The sequence below is a fragment of the Pelophylax lessonae genome (assembly GCF_965119305.1).
Source record: "Pelophylax lessonae genome assembly, chromosome: 9".
In the NCBI taxonomy this organism is placed as follows: Eukaryota; Metazoa; Chordata; class Amphibia; order Anura; family Ranidae; genus Pelophylax; species Pelophylax lessonae.
This window is the reverse complement of record NC_138776.1, coordinates 112,653,172-112,679,380: the sequence shown is the minus strand read 5'-3', so window position 1 is coordinate 112,679,380 and position 26,209 is coordinate 112,653,172. Positions and strand designations below refer to the sequence as shown.

The window sequence follows — 26,209 nt, the reverse complement described above, 5'->3', positions numbered from 1 at the left end:
ATTTGATGCTTTTGCTTTGGGGATACATCGCCGATCTTTGAACAGGGGAATTCTACAATTTTAAAGAACTTTAATTTGTACCTGTATACAGACAAACATAGGTGTACAATATACTGGATAGTCCATTGCACCCTCAGGGGATGATCATTTTTAACTGTTTTCAGCATTTTCCTTTCCCACCTTTTTTGTTTTGTTCTTTTAATTTTTTGCATTTTTTATTTTTGGAGGTTGTATTATCAAAACATTTTCAAATATTTTAAATTTTTTTGTTAATATATTCAACTGAACAATTAGGTCATCTGGTTAGGAACATCTGATGTTGGGGGAATAATAAGGTTTTCATAGTTTATTTCTGTGGAAGCTGGAAAGTCCTATGGGTGACAACATATTTATACTTTTTTGGCAAACTTTAGTTTGTGTACAAATTCTAGCCTCATTTAATTATATTATAGTAATATTGTGAACTTGCTTCTAAAGGGTGCATGTTGTCATCCTTATCCTTAAATTATTTAACACTAAATAAGAAAAAGTATGCAATGTTTGGACAACTGATATACAAATGCTTGTTCCAGGTCTGGGACTCACATAGTAGTGAAAGAAAGAGAAGGAAAGAGAAGGAAGCCCCAAAGCTTGCACCTTCAAAAATAAGCCAACAATGCCATCTTCCATATTCCTACGACAGATTTTTGTTTTTTAATGCGCTGACATTCTTCACTACTTGTAATTTTCTGCCTGGGAAACACTAAAACAAACTAAATCACTGTATAAAAACTCTATTTGGTTTTGTGTAACTAAGTCCCCGTATACAACTTAATTAAAGCAAAAGTGGACAAGCTGCTCATAGCAGCCAGCTTAAAAAAAAAGAAATATATCAAATATCTAACTGCTCTGAAGAAGTTTTCATTTGTTCTCTCCATTCCATAAGGAAGGACTATTGTTTTTTTTCTTTGTTTTCTAAGCAAAATGGTTTATTCTCTGGTTAGTTTAGAAAGTCAGTATATTCAAATGTATTTGTACTTGGGCAGCAGGAGACTGCCTAAGGTCAACTGGCACCTGCCTGTTCTACATCAACCCTCTCACTCACAACTTTTAGCGTTCACTGAACCTTGTGAGCAGAACTTCCAAGGAGTGAACCCATGCTTACATTTCCAACTGCCCTTATCAAAGATTCTGCACCCTGAAAACGGCAGTCAGCACAGCCAAGTGCAGGTAGAGCTAGAGTGGTTTCCAGCCACCCATGTACACCTATCCCCAAATTGACAAATGCAAACAAGGCTGTGTTGGCTTTAACTCAATCTGATATGTTAACATTTTCATAATTTGTCATGTGATTTTCCAAATTCTTGCCCCACCTTTTTTTTTTTATTTTTTTACATCATATATTCAGCAACATAGTTTATACTCTGACATCTAGTTTTGGGTCACTCTAGACGTGGAGTGGCAACATTTCACATAGAAGCCAACATCCACATTTTTTAAATTCCCATAACATTATTAAACAAACATAAACTTGTACAATGTACTTATGTTACATTAGGTATATGGATATGCTTGGTCATAACATCTGTGGTCAGGGGTTTAAAGAGAAACATCATTGACACCTGACATTGTCTACTCCAACTGTCCCAAAATTTCCAAGATTAAGTTTAAATTATGGAGATGCAACAGCTGTTATCTGCTATAACAACTGCTATTTTCAGCAATGACAACTGATGAAAGATGAAAATTCTTTTCAAATGGATGAAAATAGTGTTCATAATGGCAACTGACACGTGCGTTATAGCTTAGTCAATGGACCCCCTTATCCTGCCAGGAATGTTTGGGTGGCATCCTTCCAGGCTATCAGACAACAAGGGCAGGATTTAATATGGTACTTCATTGGCCTGTCTTGCATAATTAATTTTGATTTTCCATTATTATTGCTGTTCGACCCTGGAAAAATTCAACAACAGGTCCAAGGAGGCAAGGGATGCAGGGGCTATTGAGTCACACAACTGTCTGCTAGAGCATACAGCCATCCACTTTCCCCCTTTTTTTCTGCAGTGTTTTGGCTGGTGGCATTTACAATTCAACTGACAGCACACTACCTCTACATTCTAATTTAAAGTTTCTTCAAATAGTTATGTATCATGCCTGATGAAAGGAGGATGGCACATGTACACAAGAGCATCATCATTTCTGTACTGCATGATCTCTAAATTCTGCTAGTTCTAGAACATTTTGATTCTTTTCCTAACCCTCTATTGTATTTTGTCTTCTGTTTTGTGGATCATAGTTGCACAAACCTTGGTTTTGGAAAGAATAGGAGCTCCTCTGTCCAGTAGCATTTCCACAACTTGTTCATGGCCGCTCCTTGCCCCACAATGAAGAGGTGTCAGACCATCCTAGAAAAGCAGAAAGTTTTCAGTTACTGAATAAGTCTGTATGAATCAGTACCAATTTTTATTTCCATCTGCACCCAATTCCAGAATTCCAGAGAAGTTTTAGCAATGTGCATTCTGACCTTGGAGCTGGCAAACCATCTTCTGGTGTGCCAACTGATGCGTGCTACCTCCAGAGTATTCACTTCAAGCAACTTTCTTAAAACAAGGATGATGGATTTATAAAGCATTAATGTGCGTTATGTAATATTCTTAAAAGGTACCTGTTTACGCATTCTGCATACCGGAATACATATAAAAGTAACAGAATAGTATAATAGCACTTGTACTTTACACACTGGATGGTAAAAATTCTAAACTACAACAGCCCTAGAATGGGAGGCTACTCCTAGAACCTAATATGGATAGCTCGAAAGAATTTAGGTTAGGTTTCAGCGCAAAGGTCCAGTCAAGATCCTTAAGCTGCCTAAAGTATAAATAACATGTTAAAACTCCCTAATCATAAAACACCACAGAACACTTAAGGTGACATTAAGTTTTATCATTTTTCTCCAAAGCTAAGCCATGCACATCCACTAATTAATGGCTTTGTAAAGGAAACAAAAAGCATGTCATACTTACCTGCTCTGTGCAATGGTTTTGTACACAGTAGCCCCTATCCTCCTCTTCTCGGGCCCCCCGCCACCGCTCTGGGCCCCACCCCCTTGCCGAGTGTCCCCACTGCAAGCCGTTTGCTATGAGGGCACTCCTGATCGCTCCCATGCCGACTCTCTGGGCCCATAAAACACAGAGAGTGTGGCACAGGCCCACCCCAGTTCACTTCCCACTGGCTGTGATTAACAGTAGCAGGAGCCAATGGCTCCTGCTGCTGCATCTCAGCCAATGAGGAGGGAAAGACCTGGGAGAGACGCTGTTCTTGTGCACATCGCCGTATCGAGATTGGGTTTAGTATTGAGGTATTGAGGGGGCTGAGGGGGGAGCTCGACACTGAATGTTTTTTTACCTTCATGCATAGAATGAAGGTAAAACACCTTTAGCCTTTGGAACCACTTTAAAGTGACATTAAACTCTGGTTAAAAGGAAAAAAAAGTCCAGTACTGTATGTATTTTTAACTCAAAAAAGGACCTTCTTTTGCTCTCTGTCTCCAAATCTATAAATTCCTGTTTTTTTGCTTTTGTGATCTGACTTCCTGTTAGATGGTAGCTATGCTTGTTTTTCAAGGTCCCACTGTTTGTAGGAGCATAGCCACCCTCTCTTCAATTCTCCTGAGATGGACTGTAAATTATGGGATGAGTAGTGTACATAGAGCAATGACCACAACCAAAGTGCACTGCTTGTTCCAAACAAACAGAAGTAAGCAGGGAAGAATATGGAGCCATTAAGTTGTAGATGTGTATGGGATATTTTTGGTTATTAAGAATATTATTTATTTTTATTGTCACTTTTATGGACCTGTAATCTATTTTTAATTAAGTTGATTTCTATGTAATGTATTCTGTGAGCTTCAAGACCTCCTCTCTTCCTTCTCACTTCTATGTGTAAAGAACAAGCAGCGCACATTAGTTGTGGTCAATGGTCATATGCGCTGCTCTATACACACTACAAATCACATCCTTGGGAGGGAATCAGAGAAGGTGGTTTTGTTTCTACATACAGCAGGACCATGGAGAACAAATGTAGCCACCCTCCAACAGAAAGTAGGATCACAACATCAATAAAAAAAAAAAAAAAAAAAAAAAAGAATTAAGAGTACATACTGTTTTTTACAGAGTCTATTAGAACTTTTACCTTCCCCTACCCGAACCCCTAATATCTAAAGTAGAACTATGGGCAAAAGTTTTTTTCATTTTAATTAGAGTAAGGGAGGGATATAACCCCTGTCAGATTTTTTTTTCTATATGTGTTCCATTGGGGAGATTTCCCTTCACTTCCTGTCTCATAGCCAAACAGGAAGTGAGAGGAAAACCCTGCAAATTAAGGGAATTCCTTGGGGACCCACAGCTCACCAGAACTAGCGTCCCTATTGGAAGATTCCCCCTCTATTTTATTGGGACAACCCAAAATTTGGGATTTTCTTTTAGTTTCACATTCAATGATAATGGTAAACAGGACAAAATAGAAAGGGGTATACCTCCTAAACGGGGGACACAGACATAAAAACTGACAAGTGGTCTAATCCCTATGCACGCTAACCAAAACAAAAACAAAAAAAGTTTTGCCTTTAGGTATGCTTCAACCTAATTCTTAAAGTGAGAAACTGCCCTCTAACAACATCTTAGCTCTAACAGTTATAATAACACCCCCAACACTAACTTAGCACATAATCCACTTCCTATCCCTATCCCTCGCAGTTGAATGCTTACCTTGTCAAGTGCTGGAAGCAGAAAAACAAGCGTTCCCCATATAAAACTAACAGTGTGAGCTCTCTTCTGTAGAGACAAACGATCCGCAAACAGGATGCCATACACGTGTGTCCTTATTTACACTATGGATATTTTTTTGGGTTGTCCAACCAATAACTGACAAGCAACTTTTTTCAGAGGTAACCCCCCCCCCCTCTTTATCAGGGCTGATCAAGAAGAAATGCTGCATATGCCTTTAGTGTGTATATGCAAAGACTAATACAAACTGCATGGAGACATGTGGGTTTTTTATCATAGCAGCTTTGGCACACTTTGATACCCAGTCAGCTTTTTTTTATCTATTATTAAAGAGAACAGCAAACTGAAGAGAAAAGAAATTGAGAAAAAGAGAACTAACAAAACTAGTTTAAAAAACAATGTGCTGAACAAGGCTATCTTTAATATTGATTGAACCCTGGGCAAATATTTTCTTGGGCCCTCCCGAATTTACCGTACTTATCAACTATTTGAAGACGGTGCAGGCTCAAGGTGCAGCTGCTTTGGCCCTACAACAATAACTGGGCCCCTTTTGCCCTGTGTTAACCACTTTAGAACCGCTCACAGTAATACTACTGCGGCAGAGTGGTTCGTTATCGTCCAGCGACGTAGTATTAACGTCGTTGGACACTCCCCCTTCTGGGCGGCGCTTGCGCGTCGCCGGAGGCTCGCTCCCGCTGTTTTTCATTCACAGCGGGAGTCGGGCCAGCGGGAGTCGGGCCAGGGGAGGAGCAGCAGGAGTGACAGATCGGACTGTTCAGCATAGCTGGACATTCGATCTGTCCATGACTCACACAGTCACCTCCCCCCCTACACGTCAGTAAGCACCAGGCATACATTAACCCCTCCCTCTCCAATAAAATTAACCCCTTCCCTGCCAGTGTCATTTTTACAGTAACAGTGCATATATATAGCACTGATTACTGCAGTAATGTCACTGGTACCCCCAAAAGTGTCAAAAATGTCAGTCAAGGGTCCGATCTGTCCGCCGCAATGTCGCAGTCCCGCAAAAAAAATCGCAGATCGCCGCCATTACGCGTTAAAAAAAAAACACCAAAAATGACAGAAATCTTTCCCTTTGTTAGTAAACGCAATAACTTTTGCGCAAACCAATCAAAATACGCTTATTGCGATTTTTTTTACCAAAGATATGTAGCATAAAACAAATTGGCCAAAAATTTTTAAAAAAATTGGTTTTTACATCTTTTTTGGGGGGAATTTCATATAAAAAAATGTTAAAAATATTGTTATTTTTTCAAAATAAACGCTCTTTTTTTGTTTATAGCGCAAAAAGTAAAAATCGCACAGGTGATCAAATACCACCAAAAGAAAGCTCTGTTTGTGGGAAAAAAAGGACGTAAATTTCGTTTGGGTACGGCGTCGCACGACCGCGCAATTGTCAGTTGAAGTCGCACAGCGCCGAATCGCAAAAAGTGGCCTGGACGGAAGACAGCAAAATCCTCCGGTGGTAAAGTGGTTAAAGACAGCCCTGGTGCTGAAGATGAACACTTTGGGGGAGAGTTAATAAAACTGGAGCACTCTGAATCTGGTGCAGCTGGGTATGCTAGCCAATCAGTTTCTAACTTTAGATGGTTCAATTAGGCTGCGACAATAAAACCTGGAAGCAGATTGGTTTCTTTGCACTCTCCAGTTTTATTAACCCTCCCCCCCATCCATTGCCACCTTTATGATCATAAGGTTCCCTCTTCAGCGTCTTTTTTGCATCCTATTAAATGAAATATGCCTTTCCTATAGAAAAAAAAATAAGTATCAATTTCAACCTTTTATAGGGTTTTTATAGGCCCACTAGCTAGCCAAAATATCCTACTGTGTTTCTCTTGCCCTTTTTTTCATTCAGATAAACGATCCTGGGAAGCTGTACATCTAGCACCTTCTTGTACTATGTATTTTAGGTAAAGGCATTTAAGTAGTATTTTAGTCTACCCAAGTCAACGATAAAGCATGAAATCCTTAATACTGTCAGTGTACAGTATGTTGGCTTGTAAAGAAGCATACTACTCAGAAATAGTAACCATTTAATAGGCCTCAATCACTGTAAATACTAAAGCCCGTGTAATAACAGTTGTCTGCACACAGGGTGGCGCTGTTATTCAAGAAGAAAAGCTTTCCTGAAGCATCTCCCGCAGAATCACTTGCAAACCATGAGATTATATAGAAAAAAAAATAAAAACAATTCTTATTTTAGGGGCTCAAAATGACGTGAAAGAAATATTTTAAAAATGTTTACAGCTCTAGTGGGGTATAAATAAGGACAATAACGGTAACACAAAAGGTTGCAAGATATATGGGTTTATAAAGGCGTATTAAAATAGGGTTTATGTTCTATTTGTTTGTAGTACGTCTTTTTTTTTTTTTTTTAATACTTTGTATTTAAATGCATTGTTTCTCTGTCAGAAAATGTTGCCACCAGGCAATTATACACAAAGATTTACAATCTTGGTATCAAATGTCTGACCTTCTATTTCATAATAATGGAGAGGACCCTTCCTCTTTGTCACCAGAACTCATTTGTGCTTCATAACATCTGTTTTTTTTATGTAATATATATTGATATGGTGGTAAAAATAATATAGTCTGTTAATCTGCTACAGTTACAAACTAGGTGCGTTTCAAAGCATATAACATATCCTAACAAGCTTTGCCATCTTTTTTCCTTAATCCCAACTGAGAGAGCAGTTTCATCTTGTACATATATTTATTAGGACAGCTTCTGACTAATGTCACCCCCTGGTGATGAACCTTGTTAAGTCTCCAGTCAGTGGTTAGAACCTCCCAGCGTTGTAGCATGTTCCCATTACTACAGTAAGAGTGCTACAAGGAGCCCCATGGCAGACGTATTTTATTAAATTTAAATGGTTAACATCTGGAAAAGAAAACACTTTGGGCTAAATTGACTAATAGGCAAAAAGCCTGAACCCGTGGATGCTGAGAGGTAGTGTGCGGACAACTCCGCATCAAAAATGACTTGCATCCAGCAAATGTCTATGTTGTTAAACAGGTTTGATGTTCTCTTTATGTTAGGCTCAAAAATACCAGACTTTTGCTTTAAATCTATGAGGATTTTGCAAAAATAAATTGAGATTATGTTGCTGCTGTGAGTAACTACATTTTCTGGGGCTTGTTTACAGTGGCATCACCCTCTGAAGAGCAATGCACAGTGTTGCACTTTTTAGAGGGTGCTTTACAGGTGGGGGGGTTATGCTACTTTCTCGCTGCCTGTTTTAACTCCAAAAACCCGACATCACCGCTTTGCAACTGTGTGCAGCAAACGTTACATGCGATTGTGGGGAAGTTGTGGCACAGCCCCATCAGGATATTTTTGCCATGTGTTTTTTAATGACCCCCTTACACAAAAGTAAAAAAGGCCGTAATCAGTGAACTGGCTACAGGAAAATGGGATTGATTTACTAAAACAGGAGAGTGCAAAATCTGGTGCAGCTGTGCATACCGTGTCTCCCCGAAAATAAGCCCGGGTCTTATATTAATTTTTGCTATAGAAAATGCATTAGGGCTTATTTTCGGGGGAGGAGGGGGGGTTCTTATTTGTCCCCTGTCTTCTCTCCCCCTCTCCCTCGCTGTCAGCTCAGGAGGAATCAGCATCTCTGTAATCCCCAAAATAAACTCTAGTTAACCACTTGCTGACCGCTTACGTTATTTTTACTGCGGCAGGCTGGTTCCTACAGGCAAAAAGACGTAGGTCTACATCGCTCGCCTGGAGGCAGCTAGTGGCGAGCATGCGCCGCCGACGGCGGCGCGCTTCCGCCCCTGGTCGTCAGCAGGGAACCCGATGCCTGTGTCAGGTGGCTCCGATTGCCGCCTGACACCCGTGATTGTTCCCCACTGAGAGAGAAGGACGGTCGGCTGTTGTAAATACAGCTGACCGTCCTTCTCACTGGGATGATCATAGAGATCATGTGATCCTTCTATATAGGATCACATGTCTCTATGATCATTTCACAAGTCATGCCCCCCCCCCCCCACAGTTAGAATCACTCCCCTAAAGGGTCACACTAAACCCCTTGATCACCCACAGGGTTGACCCCTTCCCTGCCAATGGCATTATTACAGTAACAGTGCATATTTTTAGCACTGCTTACTGTAGTAATGTCACTGGTACCCCCAAAAGTGTCAAAAATGCCAGTTAGGGGTCCGAACTGTCCACCGCAATGTCGCAGTCCTGCAAAAAATCGTAGATCACCGCCATTAGTAGTAAAAAAAAAAAAACAAAAAACAATAAAAATGACATATAAATCTTTCCTGTAGTTACTAGACCCGATAACTTTTGCGCAAACCAATCAAAATACGCTTATTGCGATTTTTTTTACCAAAAATATGTAGCAGAAAACAAATTGGCCTAAAATGTTAAAAAATTTTGATTTGTAAATTTTTTTTGAGAATGTCATATAGCAGAATGTGAAAATAATTGTCGCTCTTTTTTTGTTTATAGAGCAAAAAATAAAAAATCACACAGGTGATCAAATACCACCAAAAGAAAGTTCTACTTGTAAGAAAAAAAAGACGTACATTTTGTTTGGGTACAGCGTCGCACGGCCGCGCAATTGTCTGTTAAAATAATGCAGTGCGGAAACGCAAAATAGGGCCTGGTCATTAAGGGGGCAAATCCTTCAGGTCTTAAAGTGGTTAAAGTCCTTATTAAATCATTTAATCCGCTCTGTAAATGGATTATATAATGTGCAGTGTGTGTCTTTATGTAACATTGTAGAAAATACCTTATTTACAGCATCGCTGGGCACTCACATGACCCGCCGGAGCTCTATTTTCCCCGTCCTGAGCACTGCAAAGAGGGATGCCGAAATCCCCACTGACGTCAGACCTGCTCCGAGCACTGCAGCGGGAGGGGCCGCTGTCGTCAGACCTGCTCCAAGCACTGCAGAGGGAAGGGCCTGCTGACGTCAGACCTGCCCTGGGCACTGCAGAGGGAGGGGCCGCTGATGTCAGACCTGCTCCGAGCACTGCAGGGGGAGGGGCCGCTGACATCAGACCTGCTCTGGGCACTGCAGAGGGAGGGGCCGCTGATGTCAGACCTGCTCCGAGCACTGCAGAGGGAGGGGCCGCTGACATCAGACCTGCTCCGAGCACTGCAGAGGGAGGGGCCGCTGACATCAGACCTGCTCTGAGCACTGCAAGGGGAGGGGCCTCTGACATCAGACCTGCTCCGGGCAATGCAGAGGGAGGGGCCGCAGACATCAGACCTGCTCCGGGCACTGCAGAGGGAGGGGCCGCTGATGTCAGACCTGCTCCAAGCACTGCAGAGGGAGGGGCCGCTGACATCAGACCTGCTCTGAGCACTGCAGAGGGAGGGGCCACTGACATCAGACCTGCTCCGAGCACTGTAAAGGGAGGGGCCGCTGACGTCAGACCTGCTCTGAGCACTGCAGGGGGAGGGGCCCTTGACGTCAGCTGGGCGGAGGAGGAGAGCTCTGGCAGGTCACATGAGTACCCAGCAGCGCTGTAAATAAGTTATTTTCTACGATCATGTTACATAAAGACACACACTGGACATTATATAATCCTTTTACAGAGTGAATTACATTATTTAACAAGGATTTTAACTAGAACTTATTTTCGGGGTAGGGCTTATATTGCAGCCATCCTAGAAAACGGAGATAGGTCCTTTTTCGGGGTAGGTTTTATTTTCGGGGAAACACAGTAGTAACTAATCAGCTTCTGGCTTCAGCTTGTTCAATTAACCAGCTTGACTTCAGGAAAATGTACCCCCTTCATGACCAGGCCATTTTTTGTGATACGGCACTGCGTTATTTAACTGACAATTTCACAGTCATGCGACACTGTACCCAGTCCTTTTTTTTGCACAAATAGAGCTTTTTTTTTCTTTTGGTGGTTTTTAACCACCTCCCACCCGGGCCATAGTACATATAGGGCCGGGTGGGAGTCTCGTCCTTCTGAATGGACGTTCCGGAACGTCCTTCAGAAGGAGAGAGATCGCGCCGCCGCGGGCACGCGCAGCGGCGCAATCTCGATGTGCCTGTGTCCCTAGGACACAGAGCAACAAGACTCGGCAGGAGGGCCCTGTGATTGGCCCTCCTGATCACATAACGGCGGTGACCAATCACAGCCGTCATGTAATGTCAATACAGCCGTTGTAACAGCTTCGATCTCTTCTCCTCCTGACAGATCCTGTCAGTGAGGAGCAGATCAGAGGATCGATTCTGCAGCCGGGGTGATCAGTGAGTATTTCTAATTACTCACTGATCACAGGGGGGGTCTATGCTGGTAATCAGATGATTGATTACCAGTGCAGCCCTGGGGGGAGGGGATGCCACTAGAGCCACCAGGGATGCCCACCCATGACCACCAGGGATGCCCACCATGACCACCAGGGATGGCAAACAGGGCTCAGAGAGCCTGCCAGTGGTGCCCCCCTATCAGTGCTGCCCACCAATGCCATCTATCAGTGCTGCCCACCAGTGCCCGTTATTGCCATCTATCAGTGCCGCCCACCAGTGCCCATTATTGCCCACCAGTGCTGCCTATCAGTGCCCATCAGTGCCGCCCATCAGTGCCACCCATCAGTGCCCCCCATCAGTGCCGCTTATCAGTGCCCATCAGTGCCGCCCATCAGTGCCCATCAGTGCTGCCTATCAGTGCCCATCAGCGCTGCCTATCAGTGCCCACCAATGCTGCATATCAGTGCTATCTATCAGTGCCACATATCAGTGCCCATCAGTGCTGCATATCAGTGCTACCTATCAGTGCCCATCAGTGCTGCATATCAGTGCCACCCCATCAGTGCCACCCCATCAGTGTCTCCTCATCAGTGCAGGAAAAAACTTATCTATTTACAAAACTTTATAACCTAAACAAAAAAACCTTTTTTTTTTCAAACTTTACGGTCTTTTTTTATTTGTGCACCAAAAAAGAAAAAACCTAGCGGTGATCAAATACCACCAAAATAAAGCTCTATTTGTGGGGGAAAAATGACATAAATTTGGTTTAGGTACAGTGTTGCATGACCGCGCAATTGTCATTCAAAATGCAACAGCGCTAAAAGCTGAAAATTGGTCTGGGAAGGAAGGGGGTTTAAGTGCCCAGTATTGAGGTAGTTAATCATGCTTACAGATCTAAAAAAAAAAAATGTAAAAAAAATAAATAACATTTCTTCATCACAGGCCAATGTGCATTCTACCACATATTTTTGGTCACATTTTTTTTTTTTGCTAGTAATTGCGGCGATAAACGACCTATAGCGGGACTGCGATATTGTGGCGGACAGTTGGACACTGACACTTTTTGGGGACCAGTGACACTAATACAGTGATCAGTACTAAAAAATATACACTGTCACTGTACTAATGACACTGGCTGGGAAGGTTTAAAATCAGGGGTGATCAAAGGGTTAACTGTGTGCCTAGCCTATATGCGCTTTTCCACTGCATGGTACGGCTCGGTTTGGCGCTTTTCCACTGCATGGCACCGCATCGTACATGTTAGAACGGTTTAATTTGGTACAGCGGCACTTTTCCACTACATGGTACGGCTCGGTATGGCTCGCTTAAACAGTACCACCTCGGTTGGGGCCGTACCTATATCATATCCCACAATCCTTTGCATGCAGCCTTGATTGTTTGTCACTACTAGCCACTGATTGGTCAGAGAATCGTTGTAATCACACCCACTTACTACTTTAGTGGAAAAGCAAACCAAGCCGAGTAGAGGCTATACAGTGCTGAAACGTGCCGACTCGTACAACGCAGTGGAAAAGCAAACTGAGCCGAGCAGAGCCAAGCAGTGCCGAGTGGAGCTGAGTCGGTACTTGCAGTGGAAAAGTGACTTTTGTTTTAGTGTATTGTGGGAGGTATTTTGCTAGGGGAAGACAAAGATCTGTGTTCCGGTTTTGCAGGAACACAGGATCCATGCCTTCCCTACTGACAGAATGGCAATTTGCCTTGTTTACATAGGCAGATCATTCCGGCTCTCTGCCTAACAATTGGCGGGTGTCGGCATCAAGTCCGCAGTAGCCACAGATCAGCTCCCACTGTGTATAAGTGTGTGTGTGTGTGTGGGGGGGGGGGGGGGTAGCCCAGGAGTGTTGGATCATGTACTAGGTACGTGATTCGGGGCAGCAGTGCCACCTTGCCACCATATATGTAAGTTATACGATAGGCAAGTGGTTAAGCTTTGACAATGAAACCCGGAAACTTATTGGTTTCTCTGTAGAGCTGCACCAGATTTTGCACTCTCCAGTTTTAGTAAATCAACTCCAATGTCTTATAGCCCAACAGTGGCTTGACACGGTTACAAGAACTGAAAAATACACTGATGGTTCATACCAAGCATCAGCACTCCATCTAACAGTTATGTACTGATAATGTCAGGGCCACGAAAAAATAAATTAGAGACGTGGCCCCATGGGATTGTCACCCCTAACACCCATTTGTTTTATAAATACATTTTACGCTTAATAGAGGGCTAAGATGATTGATAAGTACATGTCCCTCTATGGCTGCTTTGCTGCTTCTTCCTATTTTGTGTTTCAGATGACAAGCTGCCTGCTGTTGCTAGGAAGATTTACCTTAGCTGCTGAGCACTGGATTGGTGACGAATCTTTTGGTGGGAAATATCTAGCCAATGAGTGTAATATTTTACTTATATCCTCTCCTGGCACTGGGCGGAGTCAGCATTTACCTCAGGTCTGTCAGCTGGGCTCACCGCTGGGATTCTCCTCAGCCTTCCTTCTGGATCTTTTGACCTGCTCCTCCACCCCTTTTCTTATTTCCCCTTGTCCCAGTCCACCTTTATGTGGGTAATGTCTTGGTACGCTGGTATTGGTATAAGATATTGCTGCTTGAGTCTTAATGACTAAGCATGTTGGTCTGTTATTAGTTAACAACAGTTCTGTTTAACCACTTGCCGACTGCTCGCCGCAGATATACTGCGGCAGGCTGGCTCGGCTGCCAGAACCAATGTATGGGTACATCAGTTCGCGGGAGCGCTCCTGGGGGCCCCCCATTAGGCAGCAGGGAAGCCAATCCACCGGACCGGCGGCCACGACTGCCGCCGGGCACCCGCTATCGCTCCCCGTAAAGAGAGGACGACAGTCTGCTGTTGTAGACACAGCAGACCGTCGTTCTCTCTGGAATGAACACAGAGCCCCTGAGTTCCTCCTTTTTAGGTTGATTCCACAAGACCCTCCCCCATACAGTTAGAAAATGCACCCCTAGGCTCACACTTAACCCTTTAATTGCCCCTGGGTTAACCCCTTTCCTGCCAGTGCCATTAGTAAAGTGATATTTTTAGAACTGATTACTGTATTAATCTCACTACTCCCCCCCAAAGTGTCAAAAATGTTAGTTAGGGGTCCGATCTGTCCACCGCAATGTCGCACTCCCACTAAAAATAGCAGATCGCCGCCATTACAACCAAAAAATAATAAAAATAAATAAACATGACATAAATCTTTCCTCTAGTTTGTAGACGTGATAACTTTTGTGCAAACCAATCAAAATAGGCTTATTAAGATTTTTTTTTACCAAAAATATACAGCAGAATACAAATTGACCTAAAATGATGAAACAATTCGATTTTTACATTTTTTTTTATTGGGAATGTTACATTGCCCAATGTGAAAAATATTAGTTTTATTTTTTTAGAATTGTGGCTCTTTTTTTGTTTATAGCACAAAATATAAAAATCGCACAGGTGATCAAATACTACCAAAAGAAAGCTCCATTTGTGGGAAAAAAAGCACATCCTTTTTTTTTGGGTACAGCGTCGCACGACCGCGCAATTGTCCGTTAAAGTAACGCAGTGCCGAATGGCAAATCCCAAATAAAGTGGTTAATTTTGAAGGTCCATCTTTTTGGGTAATGTGGCCCACTTTGTGGGTGGACAGTGGTTGGTAAACTGTTATTTGGTTGGTATAAGAGATTGCTGCTTGAGTCTGATGCCTCGTACACACGCAACGATTATCGGCTGACCGATCGGCCGACTTTTGTCCAGTGTTGTTGTGTTGGTTGAAATGTGCTCTAGACTGCACACGAATTTTCTCGGCCAACAAAAATCTACTTCAGAAGTGATGTCATGTGCTGGTTTACTTTCCGTGTGTTTTTTCTTCTCTGAGCATGCCCAGTCTTGCTCATCAGATTTTTGTCTGCCGAAATCTGTACTGACTGACGGAAAATCGGCCGTTGTGGTGACGGCCAACAAAAATTTTATAGCCTGCACACCAGATTTTATTCGGCCGAAAAGTCGGAGTCGGTTGTCGAAAGCATCATACTAACAAGCCGAAAATCGGCCAATCGGGCGTTGGCCGAAAATTCACGGCCAACTATCGACGCATGTGTACGGGGCATTTTACCGCAATTTTTTTGCCGCAATTTTACCGTGATTTTGACGCGATTTTGACTGGACTTGAAGCAATGTCTATGTCTTTGGACCTCAAAACGCATTAAAATCGGGCCAAAGTAGTGCAGGAACTACTTTGAAGTTGCTGCAACTTTAAGTTGCGCATATATGAATGGGTATCATTGGAAAACATGGCAAACGACATGTCGTGCAACTCTGATGTCCAAAGTTGCATGACAAGTTGTACAAGTGTGAAAGGGGCCTTAGTGACTAAGCATGTTGGTCTGTTAATGGTTAACAGCGGTTCTGTTTGGTATTAAAAGGTAAAGCTCGATTCCTAATTACAATTGTTATAAACCCAATAAAGGGGCAGTGGCCTAAACTTTTCCACAACCATGTTGTGTGTTTATTTTATATTTTAGGTATGATGGGTGTTAATGGGGTGTACAATACCATGGAATCCCATGGAATGTTTTTAGCCGTATCTATGAATGGCATCGGCATCACACTTTTAATTCCTTTTGCAAGTTTATTGCCTTACTTGAGAAAGGATGAGTAATTCTGGTCAGCCATTCTTATGATACACACAATGACAACTAGTCACTCTCCTACTTTCTGATTTGAAGCTGGATCTCAAGCAGATATAAAATACAAAAAATAGCGAAGCTTTGTGTTTATTAATACATCAATGAATGTTTTGAAAAAGTTCACCTTTGAAACATGTTTTAATGTTTTCACTGTATTTAGGTTGGAACATATGTACCATGTCACAGCTCCTGCCCCTGCCCCCCCCCGCAGTGACAGCAGACGGGGGTTCTTCTCCTCACACCTGCTGTCACTATTTGAGAGAGCATGCTTGTGCGGGGCTCCGGCCACACAGCTGTGCCATTCATTCATCGATTTCTGTGGATGAAATAAACTACAAGTACCATCTTCAACTGCAGCAGATGAATTACAGTTTATATGGGCTGCGGAGGTTCTAATGAACTCTCTTGTAATCCACTGATATGTCCTCCTGATTTTAAATAGAAAGCTCATACAGGGGTAGGAGCTAAAAGCCAGAGGACATGTCTCCAGGAGTACACATTGCAACCGTGATCTAGTGATTGCGGCTGCAATGCTTTACAGGCTCGTGCAGGTAATAATAGTAAATGCACATTTTTTATCTATAAAAATCTTTGCATTGATTATTTGTTCTACAATGGTGAACTTATCCTTTAAACACAAGCAGTGTAAGTACCTGCATTTATTTAGTATCAGCCTCTTACAGTCCCAGGGCAGCAGAGCTCAGACAGAGACTGCATGAAGCAGCACAAGGAGCTAGTAAGTTGTGTTGCAATGCTCCTGTGCTAAGAAGGGACATACTGTATACTGATAGCAGAAGAGAGCTAAATGAGGGAGAGATGAGCTCATCAGTTTGCTACTTCCCCTTTCACTGTCCAATCACACTGGGGGAGTGACATGGCCTGAAGGTGTTACTGGGGAAGAGAAAAATAGGGGTTTGCCTGGAGTTTAACTTCAAAGACTAAGTCCACATTTAGCAAAAATAATAATAATAATAAATGCACATACAGTATATTTGTAAAAAAATAAAAAAAAGTGCATTTGTAATTTTGTTGGAGAAGAGCCTGCAGCGGATCACAGGTGCAATGCCAGGCTCTTCCCCCAGCTCCATGTCCGTACTGAGGTACATACTTTCAGTTAGAATGGTGGAGGAAATGTCAATGGTAATCAATGCCCTCTTGTTCCATGGAGAGCTACAAGTCCCTCTGCCACAGTAGTAGATAGGACTTGTAGTGTATTCATTCACAGATTTCTGTGAATAAATGACATGGCTGTGTGGGTGGAACCATGGGGGAGAAGAAACCCAGCACACTGTCAGAAGAATAAGCCTTTTTGGGGGTGGTGGTCCGCATGGCACCATGTTACATGTTAGACTGTGAATATGGGTGTAATGTAACACAGTGGGGCAGATTTACAAAACCGTTGCACTTAAAATCTAGTGCAGCTCTGCATGGTAGCCAATCAGCTTCAGTGTGTTCAATTAAAGAGAATCTCCAGGCTCCTGCAGAAAATACAAATACTGTAGCTGCTGACTTTTAATACAAGGACACTTACCTGTCCAGGAATCCAGTGGTGTCTTTACCCGAGTCGATTTTTCAATCAGCTATCGGGTGCTGCCGTGGCCATCCCCACTAAGGGAAACTGGCAGTGAAGCCGTGTGGCTTCACAGCTGGTTCCCTACTACAAATGCAACAGCACGCTGCACTCTCTAATTGGACTGGCTGAGTGGGAAGGAGGAGGGGGGCCCGAACTGCCAGCTGAGTTTGATGCGGCAAACTCAGCTAGAAGCGGAAGCAGCTACCTGTCAAAACCAGGTACCCCCCCAAAAAGATGCCAAATGTGGCAGCAGTGGGGGGGGGGGGGGGGGAGGAGGAGCCCTGCTTTAAGCTTTGTTAATAAAACCTGGAAGCTGAATGTTTCTATGCAGAGTTTTTACAACTTCCAGTTTCTATAAAAAAAAACCCTAGTGTTAAGAGTTAAGCTCGCTCTTACACTAGTAGATTTTCGAATGAACGTTCATACAAACATTCCCAGTACATTTGGTGATTTGTCGAATGTTGTTCAAATAACTTTAAAATTTGGTTTGCTTTTAACATTTGCTTTTGAAATGAATGGGCTTTCCAGAACCAAAACCACATTCACTATCAGAAATTCATTATTTTGAGAAAAAAATATCTATCCTGCCCCTTTCAAATTGTCTCATCACTGTGGCGGTAAACACAGTCAATTTGACTTCATGGATTGGAAAATTTAACAAACTAAACATTTAAAGATTTCAAGTAAAAATCTACTAGTGTATGGCCAGCTTTAGCCTTTAAGATCCCTGCTTGGTGAGTCAGCTTTACTTCTTACTAGATAAGCCAGGGACAGAGATGAGGATGCTGATTCTCTATCCCGCAGGGAAACTGAAGGACGGGAGGCGACATAAGAAGCTTGATTGCTAAATCTGAAAGATGAATTGCTTAACCAATATCTGTTTGTCGCCTGTCTAACTGTAATGAAAACGTGCGTACCACAACATTGGCTGTACAAAGCTACAAATCCTTTGGCAGGTAAAGTGGTAAACATATATCTACTTCAACTGTTTAGGGATTTGATTTGACGCAACTTGTTTAATTTGTAGATTTCCCCCAACCAACATACATGCACTACAAACAAGCCAGTCGACATCAGGAAATCGGTCCTATCTCACATGACATATCTCACCTCCTGGTCCATTTATGTATAATTCAGAAAGCAAAGGACTGGCTGCTCTCCAGAAAATCAATACTGCAGTATCAGCGTTACGTAAGACATGATGCGTGAATTATAAGCTAAATGCACATTCAGCATCTCAGTCAAAAGATGTTTCTGCCTTCCAGACGCACTCATTAAAATGTATGATATCTGAAGCCGCTTTTGATAAACAGACCTTTCATGTAGTTTTTCTGCTCAGAGTAGTGTTGCTAAGTGCCATAGATTTTACTGCACTGGCCCGAATGTGCGGTACAGGATTTCCCAAAGCGAGCTGGCAGGGAATGAGAATGACTTATTTTTAACAGGTTCCAGCTGGTCTCAATTCAGCTGGTACTGCTGCCATTCCAGTCTGACCTAACGATTATTATGTGGGTTGCAGAGAACAGGCCTTCATGCTTGCTAATGTTTCATGTTCTCCTGTCAGGGTCATACACCTGCCATTTACTTTAGGGGTTGTTCACACCGTGACTTGTGCTTTTCTGCACTAGATAAATGCAGGTCACTGCAAGGGCACCTAGAAAACAATGGTTTCCTATGGGTCTTGTTCACACCATGTAGTTGTGTACATGTGCTGTGCAGTGCATTGCATTAAAAAGCTACATGTATACACATTACCGTAACAATATGACACAAGTAAAGTGAAAAAGTTTTTTTTATTTTGATCCCTCCGGGGAACTGGGAATGATTTAGGCCTCATGTACATTGGCCATAAAAAAGCTATTTATACAGGTGTTTTGTGTTCTTTCAGCCTGTAGAAGCATATCTATGTTAGCCTTAGGCCCCTTTCACACAGGCAGACCGATCAGTCCGCCTGTCAGTTTTTTGCCTTTGTGTCTGTTGACAACCACCGACATCCGATCAGATACATACACTAAAAACAGGCAGATGGGGGGTCCATTCCCCATCCGTCTGTTGAATCAGATCGGATGACAGTCAGAAGGAAATGAGCAGGCGGTCCGTTTCCATCTGACCTCCCCATAGAGCAATAATGGCAAACCTTGGCACCCCAGTTGTTTTGAAACTACATTTCCCATGATGCTCATGCACTCTGCAGTGTAAGTGAGCATCATGGGAAATGTAGTTCCAAAACAACTGGAGTGCCAAGGTTCGCCATCACTGCCATAGAGGAAAGCAGGCTATGTCCGACCTGTCATACGCCTGCTCAGCGGGGATCAGCGGTCAGATTCTCCACTGAGCCGGCAGGTCCACTGGCGGAGTCCATCTGTCTGAAAGAAACCTAAAGTCCATGCACAGTTGGGCATTTATAGGCATGCTTGTAGAGGAGTGTTTAGAAGCTGACAACAAAAACCCATCACAAATGTGTTTTTGAGAAGAGCTTTCGAACAGAATAAAAGCTTGACACACCTAAATGCGGCGTTTAGGTGTGTGAAGAGTTTTTAAGTGTACATTTTTTCTACTGTTTTGAGAAAATGCAAAAATACATGCAGACACTCCTAAACAAATGTACAATATGCTCTATAGAAGCATTTTTTTTTTTTTTTTTGCCAGCAATTTTGCCATTTCTGCTGCTTACTATGCATGGACCTTAAGCCTCAGTTCACACTACATGCGGTGCAAACTCACTGCAGATTCTGCACCGCATCAAAATTGCAACTTGTTTATTTGAACCGATTGTGGAGTGTATGTTAAGTTAACGACACCTCAAAATAGGTTTGCAATTTGTCAGTGCAATTTGCAGAATCGGATCGCATGGGTGTGAACACCCATGGGCTGCTGCACAGAGAAGGTCTTTTATCTAAATGCATAGAATGCATCAATTTAAAAAAAAACTGCCTTTACAACCTCTTTAAGGCATTCATTACACATTGGCTGCCTACACACAACAAAGGAAGAAAAAACATTGATGACCCTTTTTATTAGAACAGAAGAGCACCACAGCACACAGTGCATGTTTTGTTCTGCACTGCAGTGTGATGTGTTATAAAGTGCATTGGGATACCATTACCAATAGGTGTCACTGCAACTCACCACACACAGAGCAGATACGTTGGCATGTATTGTGACGTGGGTGTGTGTTTCAGCACGTGTTGCCACAATGCACAAGTGTGAATGGGCCCTTAAACATCTGGAGTACATTTAATTGTAGGTTGGATCCATTACAGTCTATATACCATGCAATGCTTTATGAACGCTTTTCTGCAGATAGGTAAAAGCAACTAATCTGCAAAGCATAACACACTGGTGCCTAATTGACTTCCATCAAAATTCGCCCTAATTTGAATAAGAATGTATTTAACAGTGGTAGGGACATTTGACTGTAAGTTTCCTTTGGGACAAACATGCATGTGAATGTTGGATGTAAAGCACTGCAGAATTTTCAGGTGTTATATAAAAATAAAGTAAAAAAACCTCTTAAACCATGGAATGACTCTGCCAGGGGACATATATTTTAAACACCCCTGTAGAAGAGAACAATGAAAATGATCACACAATTCCACATAATGTAATGCAGAATGTGCCAATGATTGTGATATATAAATTTATATAACTGTTGATAATATAAATGTAAAGCCAATTCTAAAATAAAAAAATCTTTTTCTAGCTTTAGAAAAAGTGGAGAAGAATTACAACCCCTGTCTATTTTTTATGGCTCACCGAGGCTCTGTTTTCCCTCACTTTCTGTCCTGCTGGCAAAGTTTAAGCAGACAATAAGTGAAGATCGCTTTCCAATAACAACACAGAAAGAAAAAACATTTTTTTGTTTAGTAGGGTAAGGGAAGGCTAGAACAGATGTGTATTTCTGTATATGCCCTTGTTGCAGATTGTCTATCATTTCCAGTCTAGTAATATCATTGTCAGGACAGGAAGTGAAGGTAATTCTCTCTAACAGAGCCCAGATTAGCCGTAAAAACCAGACAGGGGTTTTAACTCTCTACTACTCTAATTACAACTAATAAAAAGTTTTTTTCTTTAGACATACCTAACAAATATACATAAGGTTTGATTGAGGCATTTGATGTATGTGTATTCCATATTGCTTACTATGCATCTCGGAAAAGAACACGTAAATAAACTCTTAGAGACATAAGATCCATGTACACATGATAGCACATCTAAAAAAAACAACAGATAAAGAACTCATGCAGAAGGGATGGACATGCTCCCCTTCTCTTCTGATTGTATTCATGGTCCATTTAGAGTCTTCTCCCAATAAGTTATTTCATGGAGGTCTAAGATTTCTTACACGTTGTCTATTCTGCGGCCAACTACTTAGCATAACATATGAACAGTTGAGAGGCATGCACATACCCTGGCATTCCCAAAGACAGAAAAAGAGAAATCTGATCAAGATAAATAAACAATAAATTCCACTGTAGTCAATGGTTTCAACCTCTAATCTATCTCAGACTACATTACATGTCAACTCACTCTTGTTTTGGCATCAATTTTAGCTCCTCGATCAAGCAGAAGTTTCACCATATTTCCGTTACCTCTCTTGGAAGCCACGTGTAAGGGAGTAATGTCATTCTGTACAAAAACAAGAGCAAACCATGGGTTCACTTTTAAATAAACAGTAAAGAAGGATTATGTTAACAAGTACATTGTGTTTGTATTCTGGAGACTCAACCTACATCAATTTAATTGCTGATGTTAGAACTGCAGATACCTTTGTATCAACATTTAATTCAGCACTGGCTTAAACCATAAAGTGTAGCCATTAGTACAATTATTTCATGGTCATTTGTGAGTGCAGTACACTGGGGTGAGCCAAAGTGGATAGACTTTTCACCATACCCAGCAATAAGTGAGGCACCATGGAAAACTCTGCAGGGTACACTTTCTTTAGCCAACACCAATCTTTTCCTTTTATCAAAGGGCTAGTTGGTTGTGTTTGGTCAGAGGTCAAGGTTTCACAGCCCCCCCCCCCCACAAATGCATCATTAATAACCACCCTGCTTATTTCTACATAGCATTTCCTATTTTACCTGTTACCCACTCAAAGGAGTTAGAAAGAATGCAATGTCCCTTCCCTGGTGAGGTCTGGTGCAGGCTCTGTGGAGGCCTCACTAGACTGTTATTGAGAATTCTAATGAATACTGGTGTATTAGGAATGCTACTTCATGTTACAACTTACAAAAAATGATGATGTGATGTTAAGATCATTAGCTGTCTTTGAAATTGTTTTAAAAGTTTTGTGCCAAAGCCAGCCATGCAGATACTGTACATAATTATACATTTGGCAGGACCAGCTCCAGGCCTCCATAAAATTTATAAGGCAAGAGTTGTATAACACAGGACCATCTCCCAACCAGAGTAGGTCAGGAAACGATTTTCTTTTCAAAGACACTACTTTAAACAAAACTTCAAGTATAATATCTCTTCAAGTATCTTTTGAACTGTCATTTAACAGACTGAACTGTCACACTGGCATAATGTTTAAGGTTCCAAAATGTATTATACCTCTTTGCTGGCTGCAGGTGATAATCCAAACTATAATTATCAGAGTTCCTTTAAGAAAACGTTTTGTGGTGTTGCATGGCTTACATTGAAAAAAGTGTTTTTTTTTTTAGCTTATAATCGGGAACTCCTAAAATGCTGTGCTGTAAATATATATCAGTCAGTCAAAATAATTGAGGCAACCACCAAGTGACAGGACCACTGAACCAGAATAATATAGAAATGTGCTGCACAAACTCAGACATCCATACATATACAAAGGGAGGGAAAGAGAAGACACAGCCAGATAAAAATATCTGAACAAGCAACAGCAAGTCAATGAATGAAAAGTAGACAGTCAAGTCATGTATTTATGTAAAAGAAAAAACTACTAGAAAATCTCATGCCAAAAGCCATTTGAGTCTGAAGGAATATATGGCTTTTTCCTATGGTATTTGCTAATTATCTGGAGATGTATTCACCTTACCAACAGCTTGGTAACCATCGCTCCCTCTACGGGTCCCTCCATTTGCTACCAACAATATAAAAAGCCATCCACAACTCTGTCCCAAGCTACATCACCAACCTCATCTCAAAAACAATCACCCAAACCATCCCCTCCGCTCCTCCCATGACCTCCTGCTTTCTAGCTGCTTTGCCACCTTCTTTCCATACTCACCTCAGAGTCTCTCACTCTGAAACTCCTTACCCCAATCTGTCTTTTTATCCTACTCTGCCAACCTTTAGGCGATCTATGGAAAATCATATTTTTCAGTGGAGCCTTTCATGTTTCCACCTATAAAAGTGTACATTTCCTTTCTCCATCAGCTTATCCCTTACAGTTAATGCCTTTTGTATCACTCGCCCTTCCCTTTGAATTTTAAGCTCTCATTAGTAGGGCCATCCTAACCCACCAGAATTGAAATGTATTGTAACGGTATGGTCTCTCTTATTTTGTAAAGTGCTAAGCAAACTGTTGATGCTACCTTTTATTATAATATTTTGTATAAAATTAATAATAACATTAATCTGTAGAACTAATGTACAAAGCATGTTTGTTATATCAACTAAAAGTACAGTCCAGGGCAGCAACATGCTTCTTTCACACTTCTTTCAAAAGTGACTAAAGTTTATAGTCCAGGTGTAGTATGGGCACTAGTTTAAGTTACATGACAGTGTTAAAGTGTAACTCAAGCTAAAACTGTTTACTTTTTATAGTTTTAGACAAAGTTGGGCAGGTTTAGGTTAGGTTTGTTTTCCTGTTGGAGGTATTGTTGGAGAGATTTCACCTCACTTCCTGTCTTGGCGACAACATTGTCACTAAGAAAAGTGAGAAAAATCTACAATACTTAAACACATAAATATAAGGCTGAAAGGCCTCTGGTATTCTCCTATGCTGGTCTTCTATTAAGAATGTTTTTATTGCTCTCTGTGTCCTTGATGGGGATTTTCCCTGATATTCTGGCATGTTGATAAATAATACCAAAGGACAGTAAGTAAGGGCACAGCTTGCAAAAAATGCTCTGAACAGTAATGACAGCTGGGCAGAGATTCTTTCCCTTTCTCATCATGTCTTCATTTATATCCCTTTGACTAGTCTGAAACTTTATATATGAACCTATACAGATTCCATTAGGCTATTTAAAAACAGTACCTAATGAATCTGCTTCTCAAAGTCCACAATCTGCCCATCTCTGTGGTTTCCTCTATTGGATGATGGAGCTCATCAATGCTCCAGCATGGAAAGAAGGTTTAAGTTGGTCGCACTACAATGACATTAGCTTTCACAAAACTTTACTGTTCCAGGACAAGGCCACAAAAGAGTTTCACCTGATCAAGCCTTGTTCAGACATCAAAGAGCAGTAATTTCCAGCAGTAAGGGGTCCTCCACAGTTGAACAGGTCTACAGGACAACACATCCAAATGCTTGGCGGATGCAGCCCTCCTTGGATGGGGGAATTCAACGTGAAACTGAAAAAACAGAGGAAGCCGCAAGCACCTAGTGTATTACTGAAAATGTATTGAGGCAAAAAAAATACTAAAAAAATATACTTACAAAGGTGCAACTTGTAAATGCCAATGAACCACAAGGTGCCATACAGTGGAGGATACACATACTCCAGTTACATCCCGCTGTGGTGTCAAGCTGACAAGTTTCAGGGGCGCACCCCCTTCCTTAGAGCTAGTATCACTGGCCCTGAGGAAAAGGGTGCGCACCCGAAACGCATCAGATTGACACCACAGCGGGGTCTCATTGGAGTAAGTGTTTGCTGCACTGTATGGCATCTTGTGGTTTATTGGCTTTTACAAGTTGCACCTTTGTGGGTATTTATTTTTAGCAGTTTTTATCGGCCTCAATAAATGTTTGGTAATGCACTAGGTGCTTGCACCTTCCTCCTCATTTAGACATGTTTCACTTCAAAAAACCTTAATCATAGAGAATTCATCTCTGTGCTACATTTCAAAAAAGGTAGCATATCTGAACAGTCCTTTTTTCATGAAGGAGGCATCTGTGCTATTATGATTTTATCCTTTTCTACATTTTACTAAATGGACTAGGCAATATTTTTTATAAACTGCTTCATGACTCAGTGGCAGAACTTTGAAAAATATGTTCTAAGATCTCTTCTACATCACATGGGTGATTATGGACTGAGCCCTCCAAGGCAGATGTGCCTACCCATATACAAGTGAATGTGGGCTTGTAACTAACAGCTATTGGATAGGCTGTGAAGAAACTAAGGCCCCTTTCAAACTGGTGCACTTTTACCACATTTTCCTGGGCGACAAAAGCAAATGAAAACTATTCCCCATTAGGTCCTATGTAAATGTTCATACTACGGATGTACTGTGCTTTGAAAAGTTCTGCATGCTGCATCTTTGTTGCAGTTTTTCAAAAGCACACTAAAAAGGCACCTTTCATTGTAAGTCAATGGGAGCGCATGGGTGGAAAAGAGCCCTTAAGCTGCAAAAAAGTACATCAGTGTGAAAGGGCCCTAAGTCTTCAATAAAAGAAGTGTTGCGTGGTTGTTAACTTCTGCAGGTCCTAGCAAACCTAAGTCAGATTAACAGGTGTTCAAAGTAACCCGTGCTGAGAAGTAGATAAGCAGTCATTAATGACTTCTAAAAACTCAAGTTTACTGGTTCCTAAGTTTATCCTACAGGGTTTTGCTGACCAGGACACATGCACAGGTCAAGAGATCGAAATCAGAATTTTAATAACAATCTGACTCCTAAAGGCTCCATAGATTGGTAAAATCGAGCTGTGGGTGGACCTGCAAGCACAACCCTGCCCAACAAAGTCGATTTAAAACCAGCTGGAAAATCACTGCCCAAACAGCGACTGCATACTATCAGTGGAGATTTGGCTATCCACTAAACAT

General features: G+C 41.8%; 1 protein-coding gene across 40 annotated transcripts in view; it reads right to left on the bottom strand.

Moving 5' to 3' along the window:
• Nucleotides 1-26,209, bottom strand: part of ANK3 (ankyrin 3) — a 920,123-nt gene that overhangs the window by 239,949 nt on the left and 653,965 nt on the right. For all 40 annotated transcript variants that reach the window (XM_082268127.1, XM_082268156.1, XM_082268164.1 and 37 more), the window contains 2 exons: nt 21,819-21,917; nt 2,286-2,384 (listed from right to left, as the gene is read on the bottom strand). In XM_082268127.1, coding sequence (XP_082124253.1) covers nt 2,286-2,384; nt 21,819-21,917 — 198 coding nt within the window. The remainder of the gene's footprint in view (nt 1-2,285; nt 2,385-21,818; nt 21,918-26,209) is intronic.